This window comes from Elgaria multicarinata, chromosome 3, assembly GCF_023053635.1.
Source record: "Elgaria multicarinata webbii isolate HBS135686 ecotype San Diego chromosome 3, rElgMul1.1.pri, whole genome shotgun sequence".
Taxonomy (NCBI): Eukaryota; Metazoa; Chordata; class Lepidosauria; order Squamata; family Anguidae; genus Elgaria; species Elgaria multicarinata.
The window spans coordinates 99,538,309-99,561,688 of record NC_086173.1 but is presented as its reverse complement, the minus strand read 5'-3'; the positions used below and the strand labels follow the sequence as shown (position 1 = coordinate 99,561,688).

At 46.1% G+C, this 23,380-nt stretch overlaps 1 protein-coding gene across 1 annotated transcript in view; it reads right to left on the bottom strand.

Moving 5' to 3' along the window:
• Window positions 1-15,585, bottom strand: part of SEMA3F (semaphorin 3F) — a 152,199-nt gene extending 136,614 nt beyond the window's left edge. Inside the window, exons 1-2 of the mRNA XM_063121075.1 lie at window positions 14,913-15,585; window positions 4,253-4,412 (exon numbers count right to left, since the gene is read on the bottom strand). Of these exons, the coding sequence (XP_062977145.1) occupies window positions 4,253-4,364 (112 nt within the window). The 5' untranslated portion in view covers window positions 4,365-4,412; window positions 14,913-15,585. The remainder of the gene's footprint in view (window positions 1-4,252; window positions 4,413-14,912) is intronic.
• Between the last annotated feature and the right edge of the window lie 7,795 nt (window positions 15,586-23,380).

The window sequence follows — 23,380 nt, the reverse complement described above, 5'->3', positions numbered from 1 at the left end:
CCCACCCACCCACCACCTCCTAGGTGTTGAGCACTAGCTTTTCCAAGGCAGCACTTCCTTCTGAAATGGAATTCTTGTTCCGTTCACATTGCCTCCCCTGCTCCTGGGCTTAATGCCCTTGAGATGTTTTTAGATAGTTCTCTGGAGTCCCAGCTTATCTAAACTGCATGCTTTTAATAGTGAGCAGCCCTGCCTCATCTCTCATTTCCTTTGGCTTCCAGTCTCTCCTGCTTCTTCCATCCACCCCCTGCTACCTAAGTGCTCCCTTCCCTTTGGATGTCTTTGCCATTCAGTTCCTTTCCAAGCTGCCTTCAGCTCTACTGCCAAGTCTCATGATTTATTATTTATTTTTGACAAAAACAGCAAAGCCTCAGTACCCTGGAGTCAGGTGATGCCATGAATAGCTAAACTCTCTGGCAAAGGTAGAGCTTTCCCACCTTTTGGGTTTGTAACAACATGAAACCAAAGCTTCTTATACAGGCTCAAAAACACTGCAGTTGTTGGTTGGTTTGTCATTGGCTCAGTTCAATGACGTGATAATGAAATAGTCAACCATTGGTTATTGTGTCATCTGCCAGGCAAAAACCACCCCACGGTTGACTGGAGGGGGGCTGCATGAGGCTGGTTTGCCCACGAGTGCCATTTGAATGGGCATTCCACTGGGCTTGGGGAAGAGGAGGATTGTGGAGGGACTGGGGGAGACCAGGGTGGCTGGGTGGTGCAGCAACAGGGCAGATCACTGAGAAGGGTGTGCAGAGAGCAAGGGGCAGAGATGGGGTGGGGTATGCGAAGGGCAAGTTGGCAAACTGGTTGTGAGAGGCGCGAAGGGGAAAGGGGAGCCCCATTGCCAGCCGAATGCCAGTTCACTACACTTCCCAGCAGCAATCAGAGAGCGGGAGGTCTGCCCACAGCAGCGAAGGCGCCAATGGGGTTGGAGCACCATCATTTCCTGTTTTCACAATGGTGGCTGCCATGGATTTCGGCCTGCAGTGGCTGCTGGAATACCACTGGGAAGACTAAGGGAAGGGAGAGGGTGGGGAGAAGGGAGGGGGCTGTGTCACCCAAGTGGCGCTTTGACTAATAGTCCACTCGATGTGAGCCTCAACCACTCCACAGGGCCATGGCAACATGTTGTGTGGGAAAAACCTCTTCAATAGCCATCTGTGGAGTTGACTATTCCCCCTCCGTAGACTAAAGTGTCATTAGAATGCAGCCATTGATTTCAACCTCTCCCTTCTTCCACAGGACACAGAAATCTTTAAATAGGCTAAAAGAGGATTTCAGTGGAATGCACATACACAGAGAGAGAGAACTTAAAGTCGGGATGGATCAAGTTTCATGTTCTCTAATGAAACTGTTTGTACTTGAAAGAAAAGGTCAGGTTGCTCTGGAGAGCAAAGCACTTGCTTGTAAAAGAGATGGGCACTCAGAGTACAACTTTAGACAAAGTGGATCTGGCCATAGTAGAAGGCAGAGGGATGGAAGAGAAAGGCTAGACCAGGCTTGCATGATGTGGCCATGTACTGTGGCCTTCCATGTCCTGTTTATGGCTGTCCTGGGTGGGTGGGCTTGGGGCAAGATGCACTAATGGCTTCACCTTCTTCTTGCTTCCATCTCTGCCATTCATTCACTTGCCTTCTCCCTTTGGACTCAATTTGTACAATGGCCCGGAAGCAGAGCAGAAGGCAAATTAAGGATGCTGTTCTGTCTTCTAATTCTGGCCACTGCTTGCAGGCTTGGAGAAGGCAGGTGAACAAGCAGAGACAGTGAGGGGAAAGGACATGAGCAGGACCAGGAGGCTCCAAGGGTTGTTAGGGGGACCCTGTATGGGTGTGTGCACCATGGCTACCTCTGATGTCAGCCTGTTGGACAGGCAACCAAAGGAAGATGTTTAGCAAGCCATAGATGGGCCCCCACACATGGATGGTGGCCTGAGTTCAGCTTGGTCAGCCACACAAGCTGTACAAGTTTGGGCTAGAGTGATGTTGGAGTATTGAATCCAGGGAACTCTAATTGCTTCTGCAGCAGCCTTTGATATAACTAGGGCAGAGTTGGACTAGTTTTTCCCTGACTTACTGAGAGTGGTTGAGATTACTTACAAATTACATAAACCCACAGGCGCCAGGAGGAAGTTCTCATCACGTTTGCACAAGTATGGCAGCGGATCAAAATCATTGCACTTCTATAACCCAGGCCTATCACATCGCAGCCCAGTAGCCTATCAGCTGATCTATGCTACTTTCTGATTTAATTGGAATATTTATTAATACGACTAGATAAAAACAAAAATACTAGGATGAGCAGATGCACAAAAGACCAGGTGCTTCTACTCTCCATAGTTCCTTCATCCCTGCATGATAAAGTGCACCTGACAAAATTCCTTCTTCTATACAACTATCAGAGGCAGTGGAGCAGAGTTCTCCTTTGCGTTTGGTCACCCTGCAGAGAATATGTGCAGGACAAGTCCCTCTTATTCATAATTTAACATTGCAAATTCTGGAACAAATGCTTCCTTAGAGTGATCATACTGAACATTTGTATTGAGCTTTCAAGTGTTCAAAATGTTTCACATGCATCATTTAATTGTAATCCCTGCAACAACCCTGCAAATTATGTGACTATTATTTTCTCCCTATTTCAAATATAGGTAGAGTAATTAGCTGAGAGTAATTAGTCTGGTCATTTCTCTTGAGTTCTCTGCCAGGATGAAGTACGAGAGGTACTGGTGAAGTATGTCAGGCCTACATAGAAATCACCTTCTCACATCCCTGTAGCTGCAGGGCCACAATGACAAGAAGACATCTTGCAGATTGGCAGCAATTAGAACTCATGGACACCAGAGACTGTTTCCCTGTTCTTCCTTGCTGAATCCAATATCAAGCCTGTGCTCTCCCCATCACTAAACAATCTCCTTCTGCCACTGCCAGCCCCCACATCCTGTCAGCATGGGAATATAACAGAAGACAATTTACCAAAAAAAAAAAAAAAAAAGCAGCAGCACTGAAGGAACAAAAATAGTCACACAGTTGCAAGGTAAGTGTCTGCACATTGCCTTATAATATAAGTCACATGAAGGAATATTCAAAAGATGATGGCTCTCAACATATGCACACATTATGCACATAACCAACCTCAGATTTGCTGCAGATGAGCTTCTGTGGGCTATACACATCCTGTAATTAATGCCCAAAGCCAGACACAAATTATATTTTTGCAATTAAAATGACAGTGCGATTCAGAGGATTCACTGCCAAATCTCAAACCCCCTCCCCCAGGCACTACACCACACAGGGCGGAAATTCTTCCTCAGTCTCATTACTTTTTAGGAACACCTCCCCTCGGTCTGTAAATCTCTCAACTTTCTTCATAACCTTAACAACATCATGTAGTTCCATGCTGCAAGAATCAAAAGGAAGTGTGGGAACATCATGTAATGAGAGCAGAGGCCTTCATGCCACACCCCCGGCAAACACAGAAGTAGCAGCCTACAAATATATCTGCACATTAGCCTATCTCCCCAGGAGATAAAAAAAAGGAAGGTCAGGAGAAACTTTGCACCTAAGGTACACTTTTAGCTTGCTCCCAGTGGATAGTCACATGTTGATGCTACCCTATCAAAAGGAGGTCAATTTATTAGGTTGTTTCCTCATCCTTCACAGGATGCCTCACGTCACCTAATCCTGAAGATTCACAGACAGCGCATCCCAACACCTGTCTCCTCCTCGGCATGAGCAGGAGAAGGATCCATTTGCAGCACAGCAGTCCCTTCTCGGGAGCTCATATGTGACTTGCTGCCAACTTCTCGGCACACATAGCAGCTTGGGTTCAATGAGCTGTCAATCTGCTGCCTGTACTGCCAGCCACAGTGCTTGACTCTAAAAGAAATCTGAGGAAACTCCACAAGCTGCAAGGCCAGTTATCTCCAGATGGAGAGAGACACTGGAGTGCAATGCACCACGTGCTTGATTGATGTAGGCGGCTAGCCCAGGGGCTTCTCGGAACCTATTCCAGAAAAAGAATTCTTCATAATCATGGCTAGGATCCCAAGGGAATGTGCTGTAGAGAGTAGCTTCCTTGGAAAGATAGGGAGTGGCCATTCTGAGGCACTTAATTAAAACAGGACCTCCAGGTCTGGATCTTGGCGCTCTCTGGGACACACTGTGCATTCAGAACTTTCAACAAGCCACTAAAACTGCCAGAAAAGACCACCACCACACTGTAATGTTGCTTTAACACAGAGACTGTGCCTTACCTTTGAAAGTGAGCTGCACCCTTGGAGTAGCAAAGAGGTAATCCTTGGAGTAAGATGGCCACCAGCCCACAATTAGCAGGGTGGCCCAGAGCAAAAAGCCAACCAGAGGCATGGTGGAGATTGGTGTGGTTCCAAAATCCAGGCAGAATTCTTAGGAAGTCTAACAGAGGAAGGGAAAGAGAAGACAGCAGCATTATTAACCTGAACTCAACAACTGAAACGTACACCTCTTAAGATCCATTCTGTTATTCTGCTCAACTCCACCTTTGGGAGGAGTAATTTGCAGGTAAAACAATTCAATGCTCTAAAGTTCAGAAAGTCGGTTTACTTTATTTCATCGGTTAACTTTATTTTATTTGCACTTATAAACAGACCAGACCAGACAACACTTAATTTTGAAGTGTGAGAGAGGGATGCTGTTGCAGCATGTCCTAGCCCTACAGTCCAGAACTGCAAAGTGCTTTTGTCCATGATGGCCCATTCACATAGCTGAGAGGGAATACTGTGAGTTGTATAGCTTTGACTTCCCACAGGGAGAACAGGGGACATCTTGGTGGAAATGGTGTTTGACTTTCCCTAGAATGTTCCTGATGCCATGCTGTGGTCCCCACCTGGAATTGTGAGGCACCAGCAAAAGCAACACATTGATGAAACACCACAGTAGTTTTTCCCCCCTTATTGGTCAATATGGTCCAATCAGATTGGGTTCATCATATTGTATTGTGTCCTTGGTTTGCTTGTTAGCCTTCTTCTGTGTCAGGTGTCCCCAACCCTGTTGCCCTCCAGATGCGTTAGATCATAAATCCCATCATCCCTAGTAAATAGGCCTGTTGCCTGGGGATGATGGGAATTGCAGTACAACAATGAGTAGTAATGAGGGCCAACTTTTGTGGGCTACTGGAGTACAAAAGATCCTAAACTTCAATCCCATTCTTGTTCTGCAGATCTGTATGTTGGGCCGTAAACTCTTCCAACTACTATTCTCTGGCACACACAGCACACTTTGCAACATCTAGATAATTATTTTGATTCACTTCAGCCCGGGTTTCCTCCCTTCTGGGTTTGATTGTAAGCCTTTTCCTTTTCCTTCCGCACTATTTCTAGTCCTCAAGACTGCAGAGGAAGAAAATAACCGCAGTGCACGCCAAGAGAGCTGATACATATATGGAACTAGGAACTCTCCTTTTTCCTACACCCTATACTTATCTCCTCTCTTGTATGAAAAGAGATCCAAAAACTGAGTGAGCACGTCAGTGTGTAGGTTTCAAGAACCATTTGTTATAGCAACTTTCTGTATCTGCATGCATAGGTAACTATAGGTAACATAAATAATTAATCAGGCACATGTACCAATATTTATGGTTTCAGTAAGATCAATCCAAGCTGTCACTGTATTCTTGATACACAATTGGACCCTGTGTGTCTTTTCACCAGCTGAACTCTAGCCAGGGTCACTGCCTCCCTACCAGAGCATCTGAATTTCCCAATGTAGTTGGAGGAGCCTCCAGAAGGAATAAGTATCAGGCCATAGGAGCCCAACTGCAATTAACAAGCTCACATGCTGCTCTCATTTGGTAAAGTAAACAGGGTTTGATTGAGGGGCAGTAATCAAGTCGTCTCCTTTCAGGAATGAAAAGAGTCATTACAGCCCTTATCCTATGGCAGGGAGAGCCAGGGCAGCCCACCCACTTGGGACTCCTCCACCCCTGCAAGAGTGCCCCTCCCCCCTGAGACAGAGAGGGAGGAGGCTGAAGCTTCTACTATGAACCACCTCTGTGCCCTCCCGCTGAGCACAGAAATGCAGTCAACCAGGGGAAGGAATACTTGTACAGTACATTCTCCGCTTTCTAGTCGGGAGAAATCTGGACTTAATTATTTAAAAGACAAAATGCATTCTCCTTAGAAGTAGTTTTAAAAAAGTGTGTGTGTGTGTGTGTGTGTGTACCAGACCAGCTGGGTTCCACTGGGGCTCTGAACTGGAACAGATTTGACAGCCTTGCCTAGATAGAGTGCCAGGGGCCCTGTGAAAGTGGCTAGCCAGAATTCAGATGGGATGCAGTGTGTGTAATTTACAACATTACCTTTGTTCATCCCAAAGTGTAAGTTACACACAGCTTTCCCCACTTCACTAAGACACACATACGTACAAAACCACATCCCAACATGAAATGCACCTTTGCCCTTTACCCAGCCATTCTGGATTTGAACCAAAGATAGCTTCCTGGTCCCCTGTTTCTCTAGAGGAACCGCTTTTTATACCACAGGCTAACTGTCCATACAACTTGGCTGCTAACCACAGCATAATTTGTCTGCTTTCTGCAGTTTCAGTTGGTGGAGGCTTACAAAAACAGTTACTCCAGGGTAACTACAAATTATTCGTATATATGAATTCAGCATCCTGAGCTATGTGAAAATAACTGAACGTTACACAAAGATCACTTCACATTTTGTTACGCCAGAAAGGTAGCCAAAATGCTATATAGGCCACTATACAGAGCTTTGGGTTGGCATTCAAAAGAGCTGTTTCTTCCATGGAGCAACAAAGCTTTGGGTGCAACCCACCTTCCCTAGAAGTAAATGATAAAAGCTCTAATTGATCTTAACTGAACTGGACTTCTTAGATTTTGGACACATTGTTAGGAAGCTTACCTGTCTGGGGAGCAGAACTTACTGTTCTGGGGAGCTTAACAAAATACAGAGTAAATTGCAGGAGTTTGTGGTCTATAGAAATGGAGCAAGTGGAGAGGGCTAACCAAAAGAAATAACAGAAACAATATCATGTGAGTAAAACCAGCAAATCACTAAGGTTACTAGGGCCATGACTAGATGACAGGGTTGGAGGGCGATGATCTCGTGACTTTAAGATCGCGAGATCGTCGCCCTCGTCTGCACGTGGCGCACAACATTGTGGCCATCATTTTGTTTTTGTTTTTTAAAGGAGAAGGAGCACACGAGTGCTCAAATGGAAATCATAAGGTTTTTTTTAAAACAACAACAACAACAACACCTCCACCCCCACCCCCAATGGGCACAGAGCACCTGAGGAACTCTGTGCACTGTGCCCAGGTCCCGGCTCCTCGTGGTTACTCGTGAGGAGCCGGGACAACCTGCAATGCCCGGCAACATGTTCCATGGTCTCAGGATCATCCTGAGACCACAGAAAAAGCGGGGGGAAAGGGTAGGGCGATATCCTGGGCCAAAGGAGGGATCATCTCTCCCTGCTCCCAGGATGCCCTGTGCATCGTGTGGACACACAGGGATGATCCCGGGGCGATCACCGAGATATTGCCTGGTCTAGCCATGGCCTAGGTCTGGCCCATGCTCTCCTACCCAGGTAATGCAGTCAGATGTACACATATGGGTTCGTATTCAGAATGTGGCTCCAGTCATTGCAAGAAACCTCTGCAAATCCTGCCATCTCTTCTGGGCAGCACAGTGTTATCACTGGAAAGAGTTCAAGCTTGGGGCCAGGTTGATCTTCTTCCCCACTGCCTAGGCAGTAAGTAGCATTATGTCTGGATCCTACATGTTTGGATACTACATTTGACCACAGCCCTTGGAATGGTATTGGAAGGCTGGTCGCTGGTATGGTGACACCTCCCTCTGATACCCTCCACTCCCCAAATATTCTCCAGCCCTCTGACTTTTCCTTGCTCTCTTCTCGTTCAGGCAGAGGTTACTAACCCTCTGCTGTCTTTCCCACAGCAGATGCTCCAAGAAAGCTCCTGCTTGCATGGATCACAAAGGCTTGAATCCTTCCTCTTCTACCACATCAGGAATATGATAGCAACATGCATGCACCAAAGGGTCCCTTCCCTTGTTCTGTTTCTATTGTACCAGGAATACATATGGAGGCAGTTATAAACCATGTTAAAATTATTCAAACAGTGTGTGTGTACATGTGAGCAGGCAAAAACCCTTTAGGTATTTAGAGTCCCTCCCTTGCAACTATGGTATCTGAAAACCTCAAACCTAATGTATAGCATACACATTATTAGCACTGCAGCCAGCTTCTTAAAAGCGATTGTCACGCTGACCAAGATCAATTTGCAGGCAACACACACACACACGAGGGAGGGGGAAACCAGCCAAACAGCTAACAGTGGCAGAACTGCCCTGTCTTCTCTACTTTAAGGAATGTTTGAGGTGGGGTGGGGCAGGGCAAGGGGGCAGGGACATAACTGCTCTCAACACTGCCCCCTCTGGTTGACTGGTGAGATGCAGAGAAGTGGGAGTTAATGACAGAAACAAACTTCAGGGATTTCACAGGAAAATCCTTGGAATCAGTCAAACAAATCCATACTGGCTCTAAGGACGTTTAGAGTAATGGATGGGCCCCCAGGAGGATGCAGCTTTCTTCAGCTGTGGGCAATACACCACAATTGCAGGAGTTAAAGTTTCCCAGGGGCAATATATCATAGCAATTTCCTTTGCACTAGGTAAATATTTGTATTATTTGTCTTTCTTTCTGCACACATTCACACTTCCCCTTTTGGAGATTCTTCACTCAGCACACACATCAGGACTTTTTGGAACAAGAATGTCTCAAACCCAAATTACCCTGTGAAATAAAAGCTACAGTCGGCTGCAGTTAAATCAAACCCCTGCCGGCCTTGGGAAATAGTTCTGGCAAATACCGATATTGCATTTGGATTGTGCTGTGCATGCCAGTGAGAGTGAGTGAGATGGCAAACAAAGGAAAAGAGCAGAGAAGGAGGGGGAAAGGAGGGAGGAGGGGGAAGAATATAGGAAAAAGAGGAAGGAGGCAAGGAGTGCAATGGAAAGAAAAAGAGGGCAGAAAGAAGGGAACAGAAAGCAGGGAGAGAAAAGCAAACAGACCAGGAGCATGCTATTGTCCAGAATTGTAGTGGCTCTACAATTTCAGTCTCTCTGCTGATGGAAGCAGACTGAACAGGCTAATATGCCACTGTGCAGGCTTAGGAATGAACTAGTGTGCAATGCTTGGAGATCATGGATTATTTTATTTTATTTTTTTGCACATGAAGCTTAGCCACTTTTCAGCCTCTGTAAATAAGCAGCGATTAATCCAACCACTTCTGAGCTGTGATCATAATGGAAGAAAATAAAGGTTGGGGACCCCTTCTGCTGGCTCCTGGTACATCTGTTCAGGAAGAGAGGGGTCTCTGATGGGTTTCAGTTTGTAAATATCAGTGCATGCATCTGAGCCTCCTGAGAAAGGAGCTTACAGAACAGGAAATTATTGGGGAAAGGCAGAAAGAGAGGGGGTCAGGAATATGAAAGGAAATTATTAACAATGCCATGACTAATATGTGCATGCACACGACTGGACAATGACGGCAGCAATTTTTTTGCAGCTTCTGGCCTGGGTACAGTGCTAATAACTTGACCAAACTATGTTGGACTGCAGCCACATGTAACCGTCTGATCCACACTGCAGCACTATGGCCTTATTCCTGCATTTCCCTGGACTATGTACAGGCAGGCAGAATCCTCCCAGAACATTTTATTCCATCTGGCCAATTGTTAGTGGGGAGTTTCTCACAACCATTAATCTGGGAGGAAGGGAGCAGAGATTTCTCTGTTAGCCTCCCTTCTTCACTTTGATTGCCCTCCACAGAAACCACAGACTAGAAAACTACTCTTAAATGGCTAGATATGGAATATGTGGGGGTTGTCTTATACTGAATCAGACCACCAGTCCATCTCACCAAATGTTGCCTACCCTGACTGACAAGAGCTCTCTCAGTTCTCAGGGAGGAGTATTTCCCAGCTCTAGCTCTGCTACTTGTGATCCTTTTAACTGGGAGATTCCAGGGCCTGAACCTGGGGCTTTCTGCCCTTATAAAGTAGCCAATAAAATTGCCTGTGTGCTGAAGAAAAAGGCAAATTATTCCTTTTGTGGCCTGTTTGCATCCCCAGTTATTTTAAAGAGTGGCCCCACTCTGCTAAGCTATTAATACCTTAGGTTTCCTATTTGTTGTTAGGTCAATAGAAAGCAATAGCAACATTTTTTAAAAAATCATTTTTTGAATCAACACACACACACACACACACACACACACACCATTAAACAGACTAAAGCAGGCTCCAGAACACTTCAGATTTTTGTGGCACATTGCAGTAGCCTGGATTAAGGTAGATCCACAGTGGCCTCATATCAACAAGACATCCTTGGGTGATTTGCAAATCCAAAATACATGGCCATCTCTGGCACCAGAAAGAGGTAGAATGGGATAAAACTAGTAAAAAATGCCATACTGGTAAAACCAATCTGATATACTAATAGCAAACTCATTCTCCAAGTGTGGATCCTTACATAACTAAAATGGCAACACCTGCACATAAAAGGTATCAGCAGGCTCAGGGGAATCTGAAGATTTGAAGAAGTGAAAAAAAAAGTTGTGGGGGGGGGGGGGGAAACCCAGGCAGACTGAACATGTTCAGCAGCCACAGAATGCTGGCTGACTCACTATTGAGAGGGGGAAAGTTGAAAATGAGAGGGAGAAGGGAATGGAGTGTCCTGGAAGATGGCAAGGCTGGCTGGAATCCTGAACAGGAGCACTTCACACTGCAATATTTTGGTGCAGTTCCCACCTGTCATTACTATAGCCCAGTCTCTAGTTTTCTGACAAAATCAAATGCTTCTGGCAGCACGCAAAAGAAACAAGACAATTATTGGATTGCCTGTCCTCTAGCGTTCATCTTCCAGTAGTTATGTATAGGGGCATGCTAAGAAGGAAAGTGCACTCTACAAAGATCTTGGCTGGTAGCCATTGATGGTCCTTTGCTCCTTCAACCTGACCAGTATTTCCTTGGGGAACCACTTATTCCAACAGACTTCTAAATGTTCTCACCACAATGAGTTCCACAGGTTAAATGTACATTGTGCAGAAAAGTCTTCCTTTTAGGCAAGCTCATATTTTGACATGTGACACTGAAAAGTGATCACTTGAGCTTCTCTCCTCCTATTTGTGCCAGATATAAATGTTGTTAACATAGGATATACTGCACCAGAGAAATATACAGTATAGTCTAACCAAGGTGTTATATTTGCATTATAATAGACCAATTTAAGAGCACACCAATTTAAGCCTCCAGTGTGAAAATACCCTGAGCGTTGTTTTGTGCAAGGCAGCAGACATACGAGAGCAATTTTTTAAAAAATTCAAATGCATGTTCTAGCTCCCATATATTTAAATGGCAGACCCAGGATATGCAACAAATCAAAATTATACTGCCACTATACTGCCCCGCCCCCAAATGATTTATGTCTCATTTGTGAAATTATCTTCCATCCATGCAGCAGTGAGAGAAGTGGGGCTCCCCAGGACAAAGGTAGTGCAGGGAAGGCACCAACTCACCCAGACCTCCTCATGTGTTCTCATTAGGGCTGCAATGCTTAATCAGATAACTGATTCAATAAAACAGATTTCTAAAACTTTTGACTAAAGAGGTACCCTGATTAATTAGGGCAGCAGGGTTTTCAATATATTCATTTTATTAGAAAAAAATACTTGTAAAACCCGACAAGCACCATATTTAATAGAGGTACTCTCTCTTACACAGGAGAGAATGCTTTATTTAAGATAGTACTTGTTAGGACAGCCTGCCTTCCCCAATCTGATATCCTTCATATGTGCTTGGCTACAGTTCCCATAACCTCTGGGGGATTATGGAAGTTGTAGTCCAACACAACTGGAGGATACCAGCTTGAGGAAACCTGTGCTATGACATACACATGCTTTATTTATTACATTTATATACTTCCCCATAGGCAAAGCTCTCTGGGAGGTTTACAAAGATTAAAACACAGGAAGGTTCTTCTTTCTCCCTCCCTTTCTCTTTTGTTACAGAACATTGTCTTCACTGCATGCACCCACATTTGATTAATAAGCCCACTGAAATCTCAAATGATTTGACTAAGATTCTTTTGATTGTGTGAGGGTCCTACTTTTCCCACATGAAGCTTACAGCCATTCTTGCTCAAACTTGCCGGTTTTTTGTAAGGTGGATACAAAACAAACTCTACATGGCCCCAAATGCTCACTGGCAGGACAAATGCCCCCTTCCTTCCACAGGAAGAACTGCCACACAGACCCACAGCGGCGGGGAGTCCTCAGACTCGCGGCGACCTCTGGAAACGCGCTTTGCCTCACCCTTGTGTCGCCCTGGAGCGGTCACGAAAGAAAACGGAGGGCGCCAGGAGGACTAAGCGGCTGCTGGGCGAAGGAAGCGATCGGCCCAATTAGAGCGCAGAGCGGGAGACGCGGCTGCCTAGGAATGCGAGCCCGGCTCGCGCTAATTAACTACCCACCAGTCGCGTCGCACTCGGGCACGTGAATAAAGTCCGCGCGGAAACCAAGTGGCGCAGAAGTGGGCGCGGGGCTGGCCGAACTCCGCCCCGGCCTCCCGCCTCCACCCCACCTTCCCACCGCGCTCTACTACCTCACGGAGAGCTTCATCTCCCGTCCTTCTCGCGGGGCTGCTGGAGTACCAGAGAAACCAAGTGGGGCGGGCAGAATAAAGGCGGGAGTGGGAATGGGGAGGCTGAGGCAGCGTGAGCCCGTCACCTCCGCTGTGGCCGCGACGAGACCTTGGCTCGTAGACCGCTGGCAGAGCCAAGGAAAACGTTTCATATTCCTCACGTTTATGCCCTGCTGCTACCTCTCCCCCACCCCCACACCCCACACACCCCGTGGTTTGTTTGGAAATATAAAAAGACCGTTAGACCATGTTCACACGTGAGGCTGAACCTGGTCTGTAACGTGCACAGTATAAAACCCACCTCATTGTCTATTTTCTTTCTCGCCCGCGCTTCTATCCCACACGAACAACATTCACATGCAGCACAAAGAACGCGCCCGAGAGATTTTTTGGGAGGTGGGGGTGGGGGTGGGGGAGAGTCAGGGACGCATTTCCGCAGCCCGACCCTACGCATGTTTACTCGTAAGTAACGTCTCACCGACTTCAATGGGACTTCCTCCCAGGTAAGTGTGCATGTCACACGTGAAAACCACCTAAGAGCGCAAATGCTAAACATCTCTTCTCAGAAGTAAGCCCCATTGAATGCAATGGGACTTACTCGGTGTGTAGAGGATTGCAGCCGAAGCGTCTCCTCCTTTCTTCTGCACTCGTCCCAAAGACACAAGCCGGACTACTCTAGAGTAAGCGTCTCTTAGTTCAGAGTGCCGTGTGACTCTTGCTCTGGGACAACAGCTGAGGCCGCGGCTCACCTACAACACTGGCACTCAGGACTGAAGCCCCTGCCCCCGGGTTGGCGCGCGATCCGCGCTCACTATCCGCCGCCACCATTTCAAACCCAGCTTTTAAATGTTCTCTATTAATACTGACATTGACCGCTTTTCTATCCAAGAAACTAGAAAAGGGGCTCTCAGAGTGACTTAACTTTGAAGCTTAACATTTCAGAAAGTTTGTTTGTAAAGTGGGGGTTTGGGGGTTGTTTGTTTTTTTGAGACAAATAAGTTCTCAACAATTTGTGGAGGAGAGCAAGAGTGGCCCCCAGAAGACCAGCGTCCATTCCCGGCACTTTTGGTCTGGAAAAGGGACACTTTTCCCATGGAGAGGTGATGCCTCTCTGTTGGCTTTTCCCTCTATCAGCCCGATCGCAACTCTTGACTTCGGGTTTTTTTTTTTTTTATCAAACCTGCCCTTCCTTCCCCTCCTGTCCCCACCCTTTGCAACTGCCGGCCATAAAGCCGAAGCGACCACAGCAGAATCGCCCGCTGGAAAGCGGCTCCCGGCTTCGGCTAGTCACGAGTTGGAGACACCTTCTTGGAGAAACCTCTACTCCCCCTCGGACAGGGTTACGAAAGGGCCTCCTTATGCCCGAGGCTTCTAGCAGTGGGGAATAAAGGGGGTGGGGTGGCAGGACTCCGGCCAGACCCGAGTGGGCATCTCTCTGGCTAAGGAGTTAAAGCGGTCGTGATTGTTGCCTCGGCGCCCCCGCTTCACTTTTCTGGATTTCTGCTCAACTTTCCGGGCGCAGCGGTGCGAAGCACGGACTCAGCCACTTCCCGGACAGAACGAGTTGAAGAGGCCGCGGAAAGTTTACCGCTTTAAACAGTTCTTCTTCCCGCTCCCTTGGCCTTGATTGTTGTTCTTCGTTTCCCTCTCTCTCTCTCTCTCTCTCTCTCTCTCTCTCTCTCTCTCTCTCTCTCTCTCTCTCTCTCTCTCTCTCTCTTACACACACACACACACACACACACACACACACACACACACACACACACACACACAGAGTCATCTCCTACTACGCATCCATGTTCAGAAGGGCAGGGAGGAAGCGGAGCGGTGTGACACTGGCTCAGAAAGTGGAACCTGCGCCCAACCTCGCGAGGGGTAAATCGCCATTCCCTCTCTCCCACCCATCCCCTTCCCTGGCCCTTCTCGGTTCTCCTCCTCCCGATATACCTTTGCTAACACAGAGACCCGCCCAAATGAGATCCGCTGCTCTTTTGACAGAACCTAAGGCTGCAATCCGAGGACTCGATCCCATTGAGCTCAGTCAGGCGGACTTTTCTAGGAGAGAGACCTGTGTCTAGGATCGCGCTGGAAGTCTCCCCTTGAATCCGGAGCCGCAGTCAGAAAGGCGCGCGGGGAGCGGGATGGGCACAGGAGCTCCCGTTACAAGCCGAGCTCTCCCTGCACAGAGACGTACCTTTCCGAATGGAAGCAGGGCGAGAGCTGCGCGTTCAGACGGCTCCCGGACAGATCCCTCACTTGGCTGCTGGCGGTAGGATCCCAGAAGCGCTTGCTCCCAACTCCGCAAAAGCAGAAGGGGGGAAGGAAGGAGCGAAGAAGCGCTTATCGACTCCCAACGGGCATTTCTCACCAGCTGTCCTGGTCGCGGCGTCCCACCGCCATCCCGCTCTCTTCCCCGGACCAAACTAAGCGGGCTGCCGCTGCTCCAATCGAGCTGCTGAGGCGCTTTCCCGAATCCCGGACTTCGAATTCAGGACCCGAGGAAGTCTCTCCGCCAATCCATAGAAACGCTGGCTTCGCCGCTAAACCGGTTTCCAGAGGCTGCCAAGCCGGGCGGGACTCCTTCGCAGCGGAACAGGAGGCTTGACTTTTCGCCGCCCTCCTCGCCGCTTGTCCGAGTGTCAGTGCGCGTTTGCCCTCTCTGAGTTCTCGCCGCAGGCCGATCGGCAGGAGCGCACGAGCGCAGGACGAAAATGGAATAAAAATAATAACTAAAATAATAATCGGGGCGTGGGGGGAGAGAGAAGGGAAGCAGAAATAATAATTAATGTGGCCTCCTGCCCGCTTGGCAAAAAGGAAAAAAGGGGGGGAATAAACCACCACCCTCCCCCTATACACACACGCACAAATCCCCCTCTCTCACATTGAGCACCCAAACCCTATTCAGTCCATTGGCTTCTACCGCCTGCGATTTGCATAGCCCCGCCCCGTCCCCACCTCCTCGGGCAGTGAAGCGGGGGCCGGACCCGCTGCCATTCTCCTCCCCGCCCCGCCGCCACCTCTTTTTCCACCTGTACCGCCCCGCCCCTCCGCTGGGGTTAGCTGGGCAAGGCAGCGCAGCGGCAGCGAGCGAGCGAGCGAGCGAGCCGCGGGATTCCAGCGCTCTCCCCGGGTGGCAGCTCGGGTGGCTCACGCAACTCTGTCACCGGAGAGAGTGAAGGACTTCCCTATACCCCCACCCCGACACGCACACACACGCTCAGGTCAGGCTGAGTTCCAGCAGTTTCCCCGCGCCGACTTCTCCCATCCAGAGCCCAGCTCCACTTGTTCCATCCGGACTCATCATAACCTCTTGTCGTGGAGGCATCGCTCGCCTCCTTCTTTCCCACCTTGCTTTGGGGATGCGGAGGGGGATACCCCCTCTCACACACGCCCTCCTAAAAATCCAGAAGGAGAACGAGAACGACCAAACGGGCGCCGGTGGGGAGGAGGGATAAATAAATAAACAACGCGCGTCCTTTGTCTCTCTGGCTGGGTTATTTTGTGGATTGCAAGGGAGTGTCTCCCGTCCCATGGGGAGGGGGGGAGGAAGGAGGGTGGTGGATAGGGCGAGAGACAGAAGGCGTGGTGGGGGGGGGTTGGAGTGAGAGAAAGAGGCAGAAAGGAAAAGGGGAGGAATACCGGAGTGAGAATGAACGAATGATGTGGGTCGTGGCGAGAAGGATGGGGCCTTGCTTCATAATATTGCCGAATCCACACAGACAGATCCTTCAACAAATACCCTGCAACAAAGAAAACTCGGGCGTAACTGACAGCGGGAGGGAGTATTATCTCTCCCCACAGCACTCCCCAGCCCAGCGCCTCACTCGTTTCAGCAACTCAGGCAAGCTGGTTAACCCTTTGGTGGATGGGACAGACCGGAGACCTACCGCGAGGTCTGGGTGGGACGGACGTGTGCCGGGCCTGAGGGGAAGATGGGCACAGTGCTGCACTTCTGGGGCTCCGTTTCCCTCACTCCGCTCTGAAGAGGGGTCCCCTTTTTCAAATCGGGATCCCTAGCCGCCCTTTCTCCATCAGGAACAGGTTCAAGCTCAATCGACACACAGCTAAGATCTGCCCCCACCTTTGAGTCAAAATAGAGAAAAGTGTGTATGGGAGAGGATCAAGAGGGCCTGGTTTAACACGGAGGTGATCTGTTCTTCCTTAGATCAGGCTTACATCGAGGTAAGTGAAGGGCCTGGTGTGTACTCTAAAGGGGCTGAAGCTTACTCATGGGTGTTTTTTATACAGATGTATGCGCTGTGTGCACATACAGCCCTCAGCTCACACTGAGCAGTGCTTAGCACACTACGTTTTTCCTACATGTGACCTGTGTACTTCTGGTAAAATAGATACAGTTATATTCCACGTAGAAGTGCCAAGTATTTGCCCCTCTTCCTCCCCACCCACGACACAGTGGAGAGATTACTTCTATGTAGGAAAAACAGCAAGTGTGAACGTCCCCAAGAGAGTGAGCAGGTTTTGATGAGGCTGGGTGCAGCTATGACATCCATCACGCTGTGGGCATATAATGATTGACCAGCCAAAAGTTCTGCATTGAAATGACAGGTTCTGGCCTAAGGCTAAGCAAGGAAGGATGCATAATTCTCCTGCTTCCTCTGTCTCTCCCCCACCCCCGTCGCTTGCCTCCCCCCTCCCCACATCTTTCACATTGATGAATAATTCATGATTGCCTCTTCAGTGCAAGGTATCTTCATCCTTTGCATGTAGTTAAGTAAATGCTGAAGTAACTTTTACCAGCTGTCCTGGGTTTACACAGGGCTCTGTTAAGCAGCTAGAACATCACAGCACCAATGAGGAACTTTAAAATCAAGTAGGCTTTCAGAGCCATTTGGATGCAGCCCCAAATCAATGAGACTTAAGACATGTCTTGTGCAATTGGTGTCTAGGATCAGGATCGCCACCGCTTCTCACTGTAGGCAAGTCCTGTGTCTGATCTTCAGAAAGTGAGTCACTAATATAGTGATGGAGAACTTGGTTAACCTGTTACAATAGGTGCTCTTTGATTTTATTTTTTTTAAAAAAAATATCCGTAGACAATTGGCTCAATATCTAAAGAATGGGTGTTGTAGGATATTTTAAAAGTGAGTGCATGCTGGTGATTTCTATGTGTTGAGCAGGGCTGGAGCCTAGGATAAACATGATTGGGCACCTGCCATGAGCCCTACAAGACCCCATGGAATTGCCCCTCCTGTTCCCCACTGCAACCCGTTTGTTCACCTGCCTGTCACTCTGGCCCAGACAAAGGTGGGGATGAGAAGGAGGAGCAGGAGATGCTGATGCTGCCTACTCGTTCACTGGCTCCTTGCTCATCAAGCAATGGCGAGAAAGAGGAGGAGGAAGAACAGGAAGTGCAGCTGGTGACAATGGCAGTGAGGAGACAGAAAGCTCCATCTGACAAACGTTTTATTGCACGCTCGATACTGTGGGCACTCACAGAGTTTGCTCAGGTCCCATACATGACGTTGTCTGCTTCCCGCATGCCTTCCGCCACTTCTGGCCTTCCTCTCATGACAACCACCACCCCCTCGTTAAGTCCAATGTATTTTTAAACATGGAATTGCTGCTCTCTCCTGCTGTGTGCCGGAGAAGCAGCGCCATTAGAGCAGCGGACTCAATGGGCCTCTTGTGTACTTCCTCTTTTGAAAAAAAGAAAGTAACTGAGGAACAAAAACACCAGCAGAGAAGCGAAGGTAGGGAGCGTGTTAACCCCAGGTGTGATGGAGCTCAGACTCACTGAGGGAGGAGTACCATTGAGGGGGGTGGTCTTCCTTAAGAGCTCTCACAAACCTAGAGCTGACAGTGACATTGGCTATATCTAATAAAAGGTCTCACAACAAGCAGTGGATTTAAAAGTAAACATTGCAAGCACACAAAAGCTGCAGAGAACTACTGTGAGCCACTTTAAACATTGATTCTCCCTGCACTAGACTTATACGTGTGTTGATAAAATATGGAAAGGGAAATGTGTGACATGCATCTTTTTCACATAGGTTACATACATCAGGAAACTGCAATGTGTATGAAACATCTAATGCTTATCAGGGCAACCACAGACCTAAATTTCCATACTATTATTATTATTATTATTATTATTATTATTATTATTATTATTATCATTATTTATTTATATAGCACCATCAATGTACATGGTGCTGTACAGAGTACCATTTATATATGTATTTTAGCACAGTCACATGATCAAAGAATTTCTAGGCAATTAATTGAACTGACTTTAAAATGATCAGTTAGTTAATTGACTACATTGAAAGATATTTGCATATTACCAGAACTTTAGTAATGATGCTTCTCTGAGGTACTGAATGAAATATAAGCTAATGTAGGATTTCATAAACAAAATAATACACATTCATGAAAGGACGGGCCATTGTGAACATTTTCCTTTTCATTCTTTATTGCGGTAACACACCAGAGCCATAGTCAGTCGGTCTAATTGTACGTAACCATCCTAGGTTCTTACAATTTTACCAAGGGGAAAAATTGAACCTACTGATATGCACAACTTACAGCAATAGCTTTTAAAACCTTTGCTCAAATGCTTTTGGCAGCAATAGCAAATAGAGCTACTTGATTAGCTGAGCAATTACATAATGATCCATATGCACATGTAATTTACACATTTGCTCAAGCAGAGTTCAGTCAGACACTATGCTTTATTCCCTATATATCAGGCACAGAGATACAGACATCTTTTCTTTGGAACAGCATACAAATCACTCTCTCACCCACAAAAACACAATATATGATATTTTCTGTTTGTGAGGCCCCACATATACAAAGACGTTGAAATAGGGGAACATTTGCACACCTCCTATGCAGATAAGAGGAAGGCAAAGTCTTCCAATGGAAAAAAGGAATTAAAATAGTGATAGAGGTAACTCTCACACTTACAAATCACCTCCTACTAAGCCCTGGTTGTGGAATAATTTCCAAATCTTTATTTGCATCCTGTAAATTTTGACCTTCAATTCACTTACAAAAAAAGAAAGAAAGAAATGCAAGTGAAAGAGAAAATTAGACCAATCTTTCAGAACGAGTCCAGCCACACTTCTTCTGTGCCACCAGAACCAGAGAAGCCTAAAATAGATAACTAATAGCACAATCTTATACATGTCTGCTCAGAAGCAGGTCCTATTGAGTTTAATGGGGAATCAGTATAGGATTGCAGCCTAAGGGTTGTACCCAATGCTCATGCAATTTAGAGTAGACCCATTGAAATGAATGGGATTTAAGTTAGACTTGCATTCAATAAATCCCTAAATATGTAACTCTAACTCAATAAATGAATAAACGTGTTCTTAGTTCTCCAAAACACCAATACTCCTCATTGTTTTACTGATTAAACTGATGTGCAGTGCAATCCTATGCATGTCTACTGAGATGTATGCCCACTTGAGTTCAATGGGACAGTCTCCCAGGTAAGTGTATAAGATTCCAGCCCAATTTTTGACTTGTTATACGTTCCATGTTGTAAAGTATTCTGAAGCGCCCCCTTGTTGTGTCTTCTTCTATACAAGGCCCTGGTAGGTGAAGGGAATTGGCACCAGTAAGGAGGCAGAAGAAAGAGAGGCGAGCTCTGGTGCTGTGTGTAAATACACAATGAATGTTTTATTTTTGTAACGATATAAAAATGCTCGATGTTTCACACAACCCAGAAAAAATTCAGTTCTGATAACAGGACATACAACAAACGCTGAGGCTTTTCCGTCAAGCGAACTGTGTTTGCAGTATTGCAGCTTGCCCGCCTTTTTTCTTATTACAGCTCCTGAGGAAGGATTCTCCTGAATCTGAAACGTCGAGCGTTTTTATATCGTTACAAAAATAAAACGTTCATTGTTTATTTACACACAGCACCAGAACTTGCCTCTCTTTCTTCTACCTCTATACAAGGCCACCATTAGATCAATTTTCTGTGTCTTGTGTAATTTTGGATGTTTGTAAAGTAGGTTGTTAAGCATTAATATTAAGAACTTGAGTTGCAAAAAAAAAAAAAAATGATTCTAAGAAATATTGGAAAGATTAGGGGAATAAAAGTTGCTGTGGAAGGTCAGTGGCATATATTTCTTGTGGCAATGTAAAAGGAGAGTTCATGTGAAAATAATAGGAGAGGGTAAATACTAAAAGGATTTTCTGCAATCTAATTTAAAGCAATGAATTTTTGTCAATTAATTGATTAATTGATTGAATCTGCACCTGTTTGCATGCAAGAAAAACCAATAGTTCTAAAAAAAGAAGACATGCTGTCTTCCCTTCCCCCCATTTCAGCTGAGGAGTGAATGTGTCATAGATTAATAATAATAATAATAATAGCACGTATCTTCTTAGAAGAGGCATTCCCTCCTTTGCGGAAGAAAATGGCCTCTCTTGAGAAGATGTATGCTGCCTGATTAATAACGTTCACCTTTTTTAGGCAATCATTTTTTAAAATAATAATAATAATAATAATAATAATAATAATTTGATGAATGAATTATACTTTTAGAATGAGTTTTGCATTTTGCAGCCACAAGAAGTAAGACCATAGTAAATAACGTAGCGCCTCCCAGCTATTTCTTTATCTTTAATGAGCTGGACCCCACAATAGAATTGCATCTTTCTTCAAGAACTCCCTGCTAGTTTCACTCCTCTGAACCAGAACTGAAATCTTCTTCTTCCATTTGGGAATGGAGTGGGGTTTTCTGATATATCTTGTGCTTGTTTGTTTTAGAACACAAGTGCACACTGACACATGTCTGAAGATGCATACAGACACCACACTTTGGATTAAGCACATCTTAATTTACAGCAAAAGCAAACAGCACTGGAGTTTTGCAAAATACACATCTAATCTTTGCAGTAAAATAGACAGGCACAAAGCTCTTCCTAAGCAGAATTTACAGCCTTACAGGTGTACACAAAAAGGCTTTTAAAATAATACCAGAAGCACCGACTGTTATTAGAAGCTGCCTAATGCTAAGTCAGACCATTGGTCCATCTAGCTCAGGATTGCGTATTGGCGGTGGTTCTCCTGGGTTCACAAAGAAATTCTTTCCCAGGGATTGAACCTGTGACTTCCCCCCCCCCCCCGCCACCCCCTACGCAAGGCATGTGTTCTACAACTTAGCTACAGCCGTTTTCCAAGTGGCCTTTTTCAGGACCATGTGAATATTTCCTTATCTGCCCTTTTAATTTATTATGATGTGTTTTTATCTCACTGGCTCTGGTGTTATGTGGTTTTTAATATCTGCCTCTGTCTGATAATGTCTTGCTGTTTTGATATTTTTTAATAGTGATGACTATTGGTTTGATTGATTGTTTAAATTGTTTGCTGCTTCAATAAACCTTATCAATAAATCAGCTAAACCATATCAACGTCCTGGATTTCCTTCATGCAGACTACAGGCAAGAATTTCCAAACAATATGCTTCATGTTAGGCAACTTTGATCCTGTATAATCCAAAAAGAACACAGAGGCTTGTGGCACCTTCACGACTAAAACATTTATAGTGACACAAGCTTTTATAGGCCAGAATGTACATAATCTGATACATGAAGTGGCTACATAAGTGAGTAAATGTATGTACCTTGAATGCAATTGCATTTTGTATTCATTTGTGATCTGCACCTACCTTGTGATCTTCACCTGCACCTGCATCTGATGAAGAAGGCTCTGGCCCACAAAAGCTTATGCCACAATAAACTGTTTAGCCTTTACAGGGCCACAAGTCTCTTTGTTGGTTTTACTGCAGCAGACTAACATGGCTAACCCTCTGGGAACCCAAAATAACTTTGCAGTCATGTCACACACATATTATGATAACACTCTCTAATATGCAATTTTGCTGTGGGCGGAAATCTGCTAGCCTCACTGCTGGAACGCTGTTCCTTTAAATTAAAAATAACTTCTTTCACTGTGAAGCCCAGCGAAAAATTTAGGTAAAAACTGGAAGACTATATATGTACTGTAGGAAAGGCAAGTAATCTTGCTATACACATGTGAAATTACCCATGCAGCCCAATCCTACGCCTGTTCATAGAATCATAGAATAGCAGAGCTGGAAGGGGCCTACAAGGCCATCGAGTCCAACCCCCTGCTCAACCCTCTGACCCTAAAGCATCCCTGATAGATGGTTGTCCAGCTGCCTCTTGAAGGCCTCTAGTGTGGGAGAGCCCACAACCTCCCTAGGTAACTGGTTCCATTGTCATACTGCTCTAACAGTCAGGAAGTTCATTCAGCACTAATTCCCTCTGAGTTCAGTGGGGAAAATTACTTCCAAAGGTGCACAGAACTGCAGTTGGATAGCACAATCCGAAATATGTTCATGCAGAAGTAAGTTGCACTGTGTTCAATGGGAGCAACCACTGACTGACTCCTTGGTTGAGAAAGGATTGTACCTCAAATATTTTGAATATTTTAAATAATGTGTGTTGCTATATGTGAGCAATTCTGTATTTTGTAATGGTCTTTGTGCTACAAACAAATAAACTATTCATTCTCTCATTCTTATGATAGAGAGGGAGTTCAAAAATGTTCAATGGGAGCAACCTCCCACTGTTACGTTTGTAAGAGTAACAGTGAGTTGCCCACATGGAGTACCCCTTGTGTATTGGCTTGCATGTACCAACGTATTTGCTTCTGTTGTA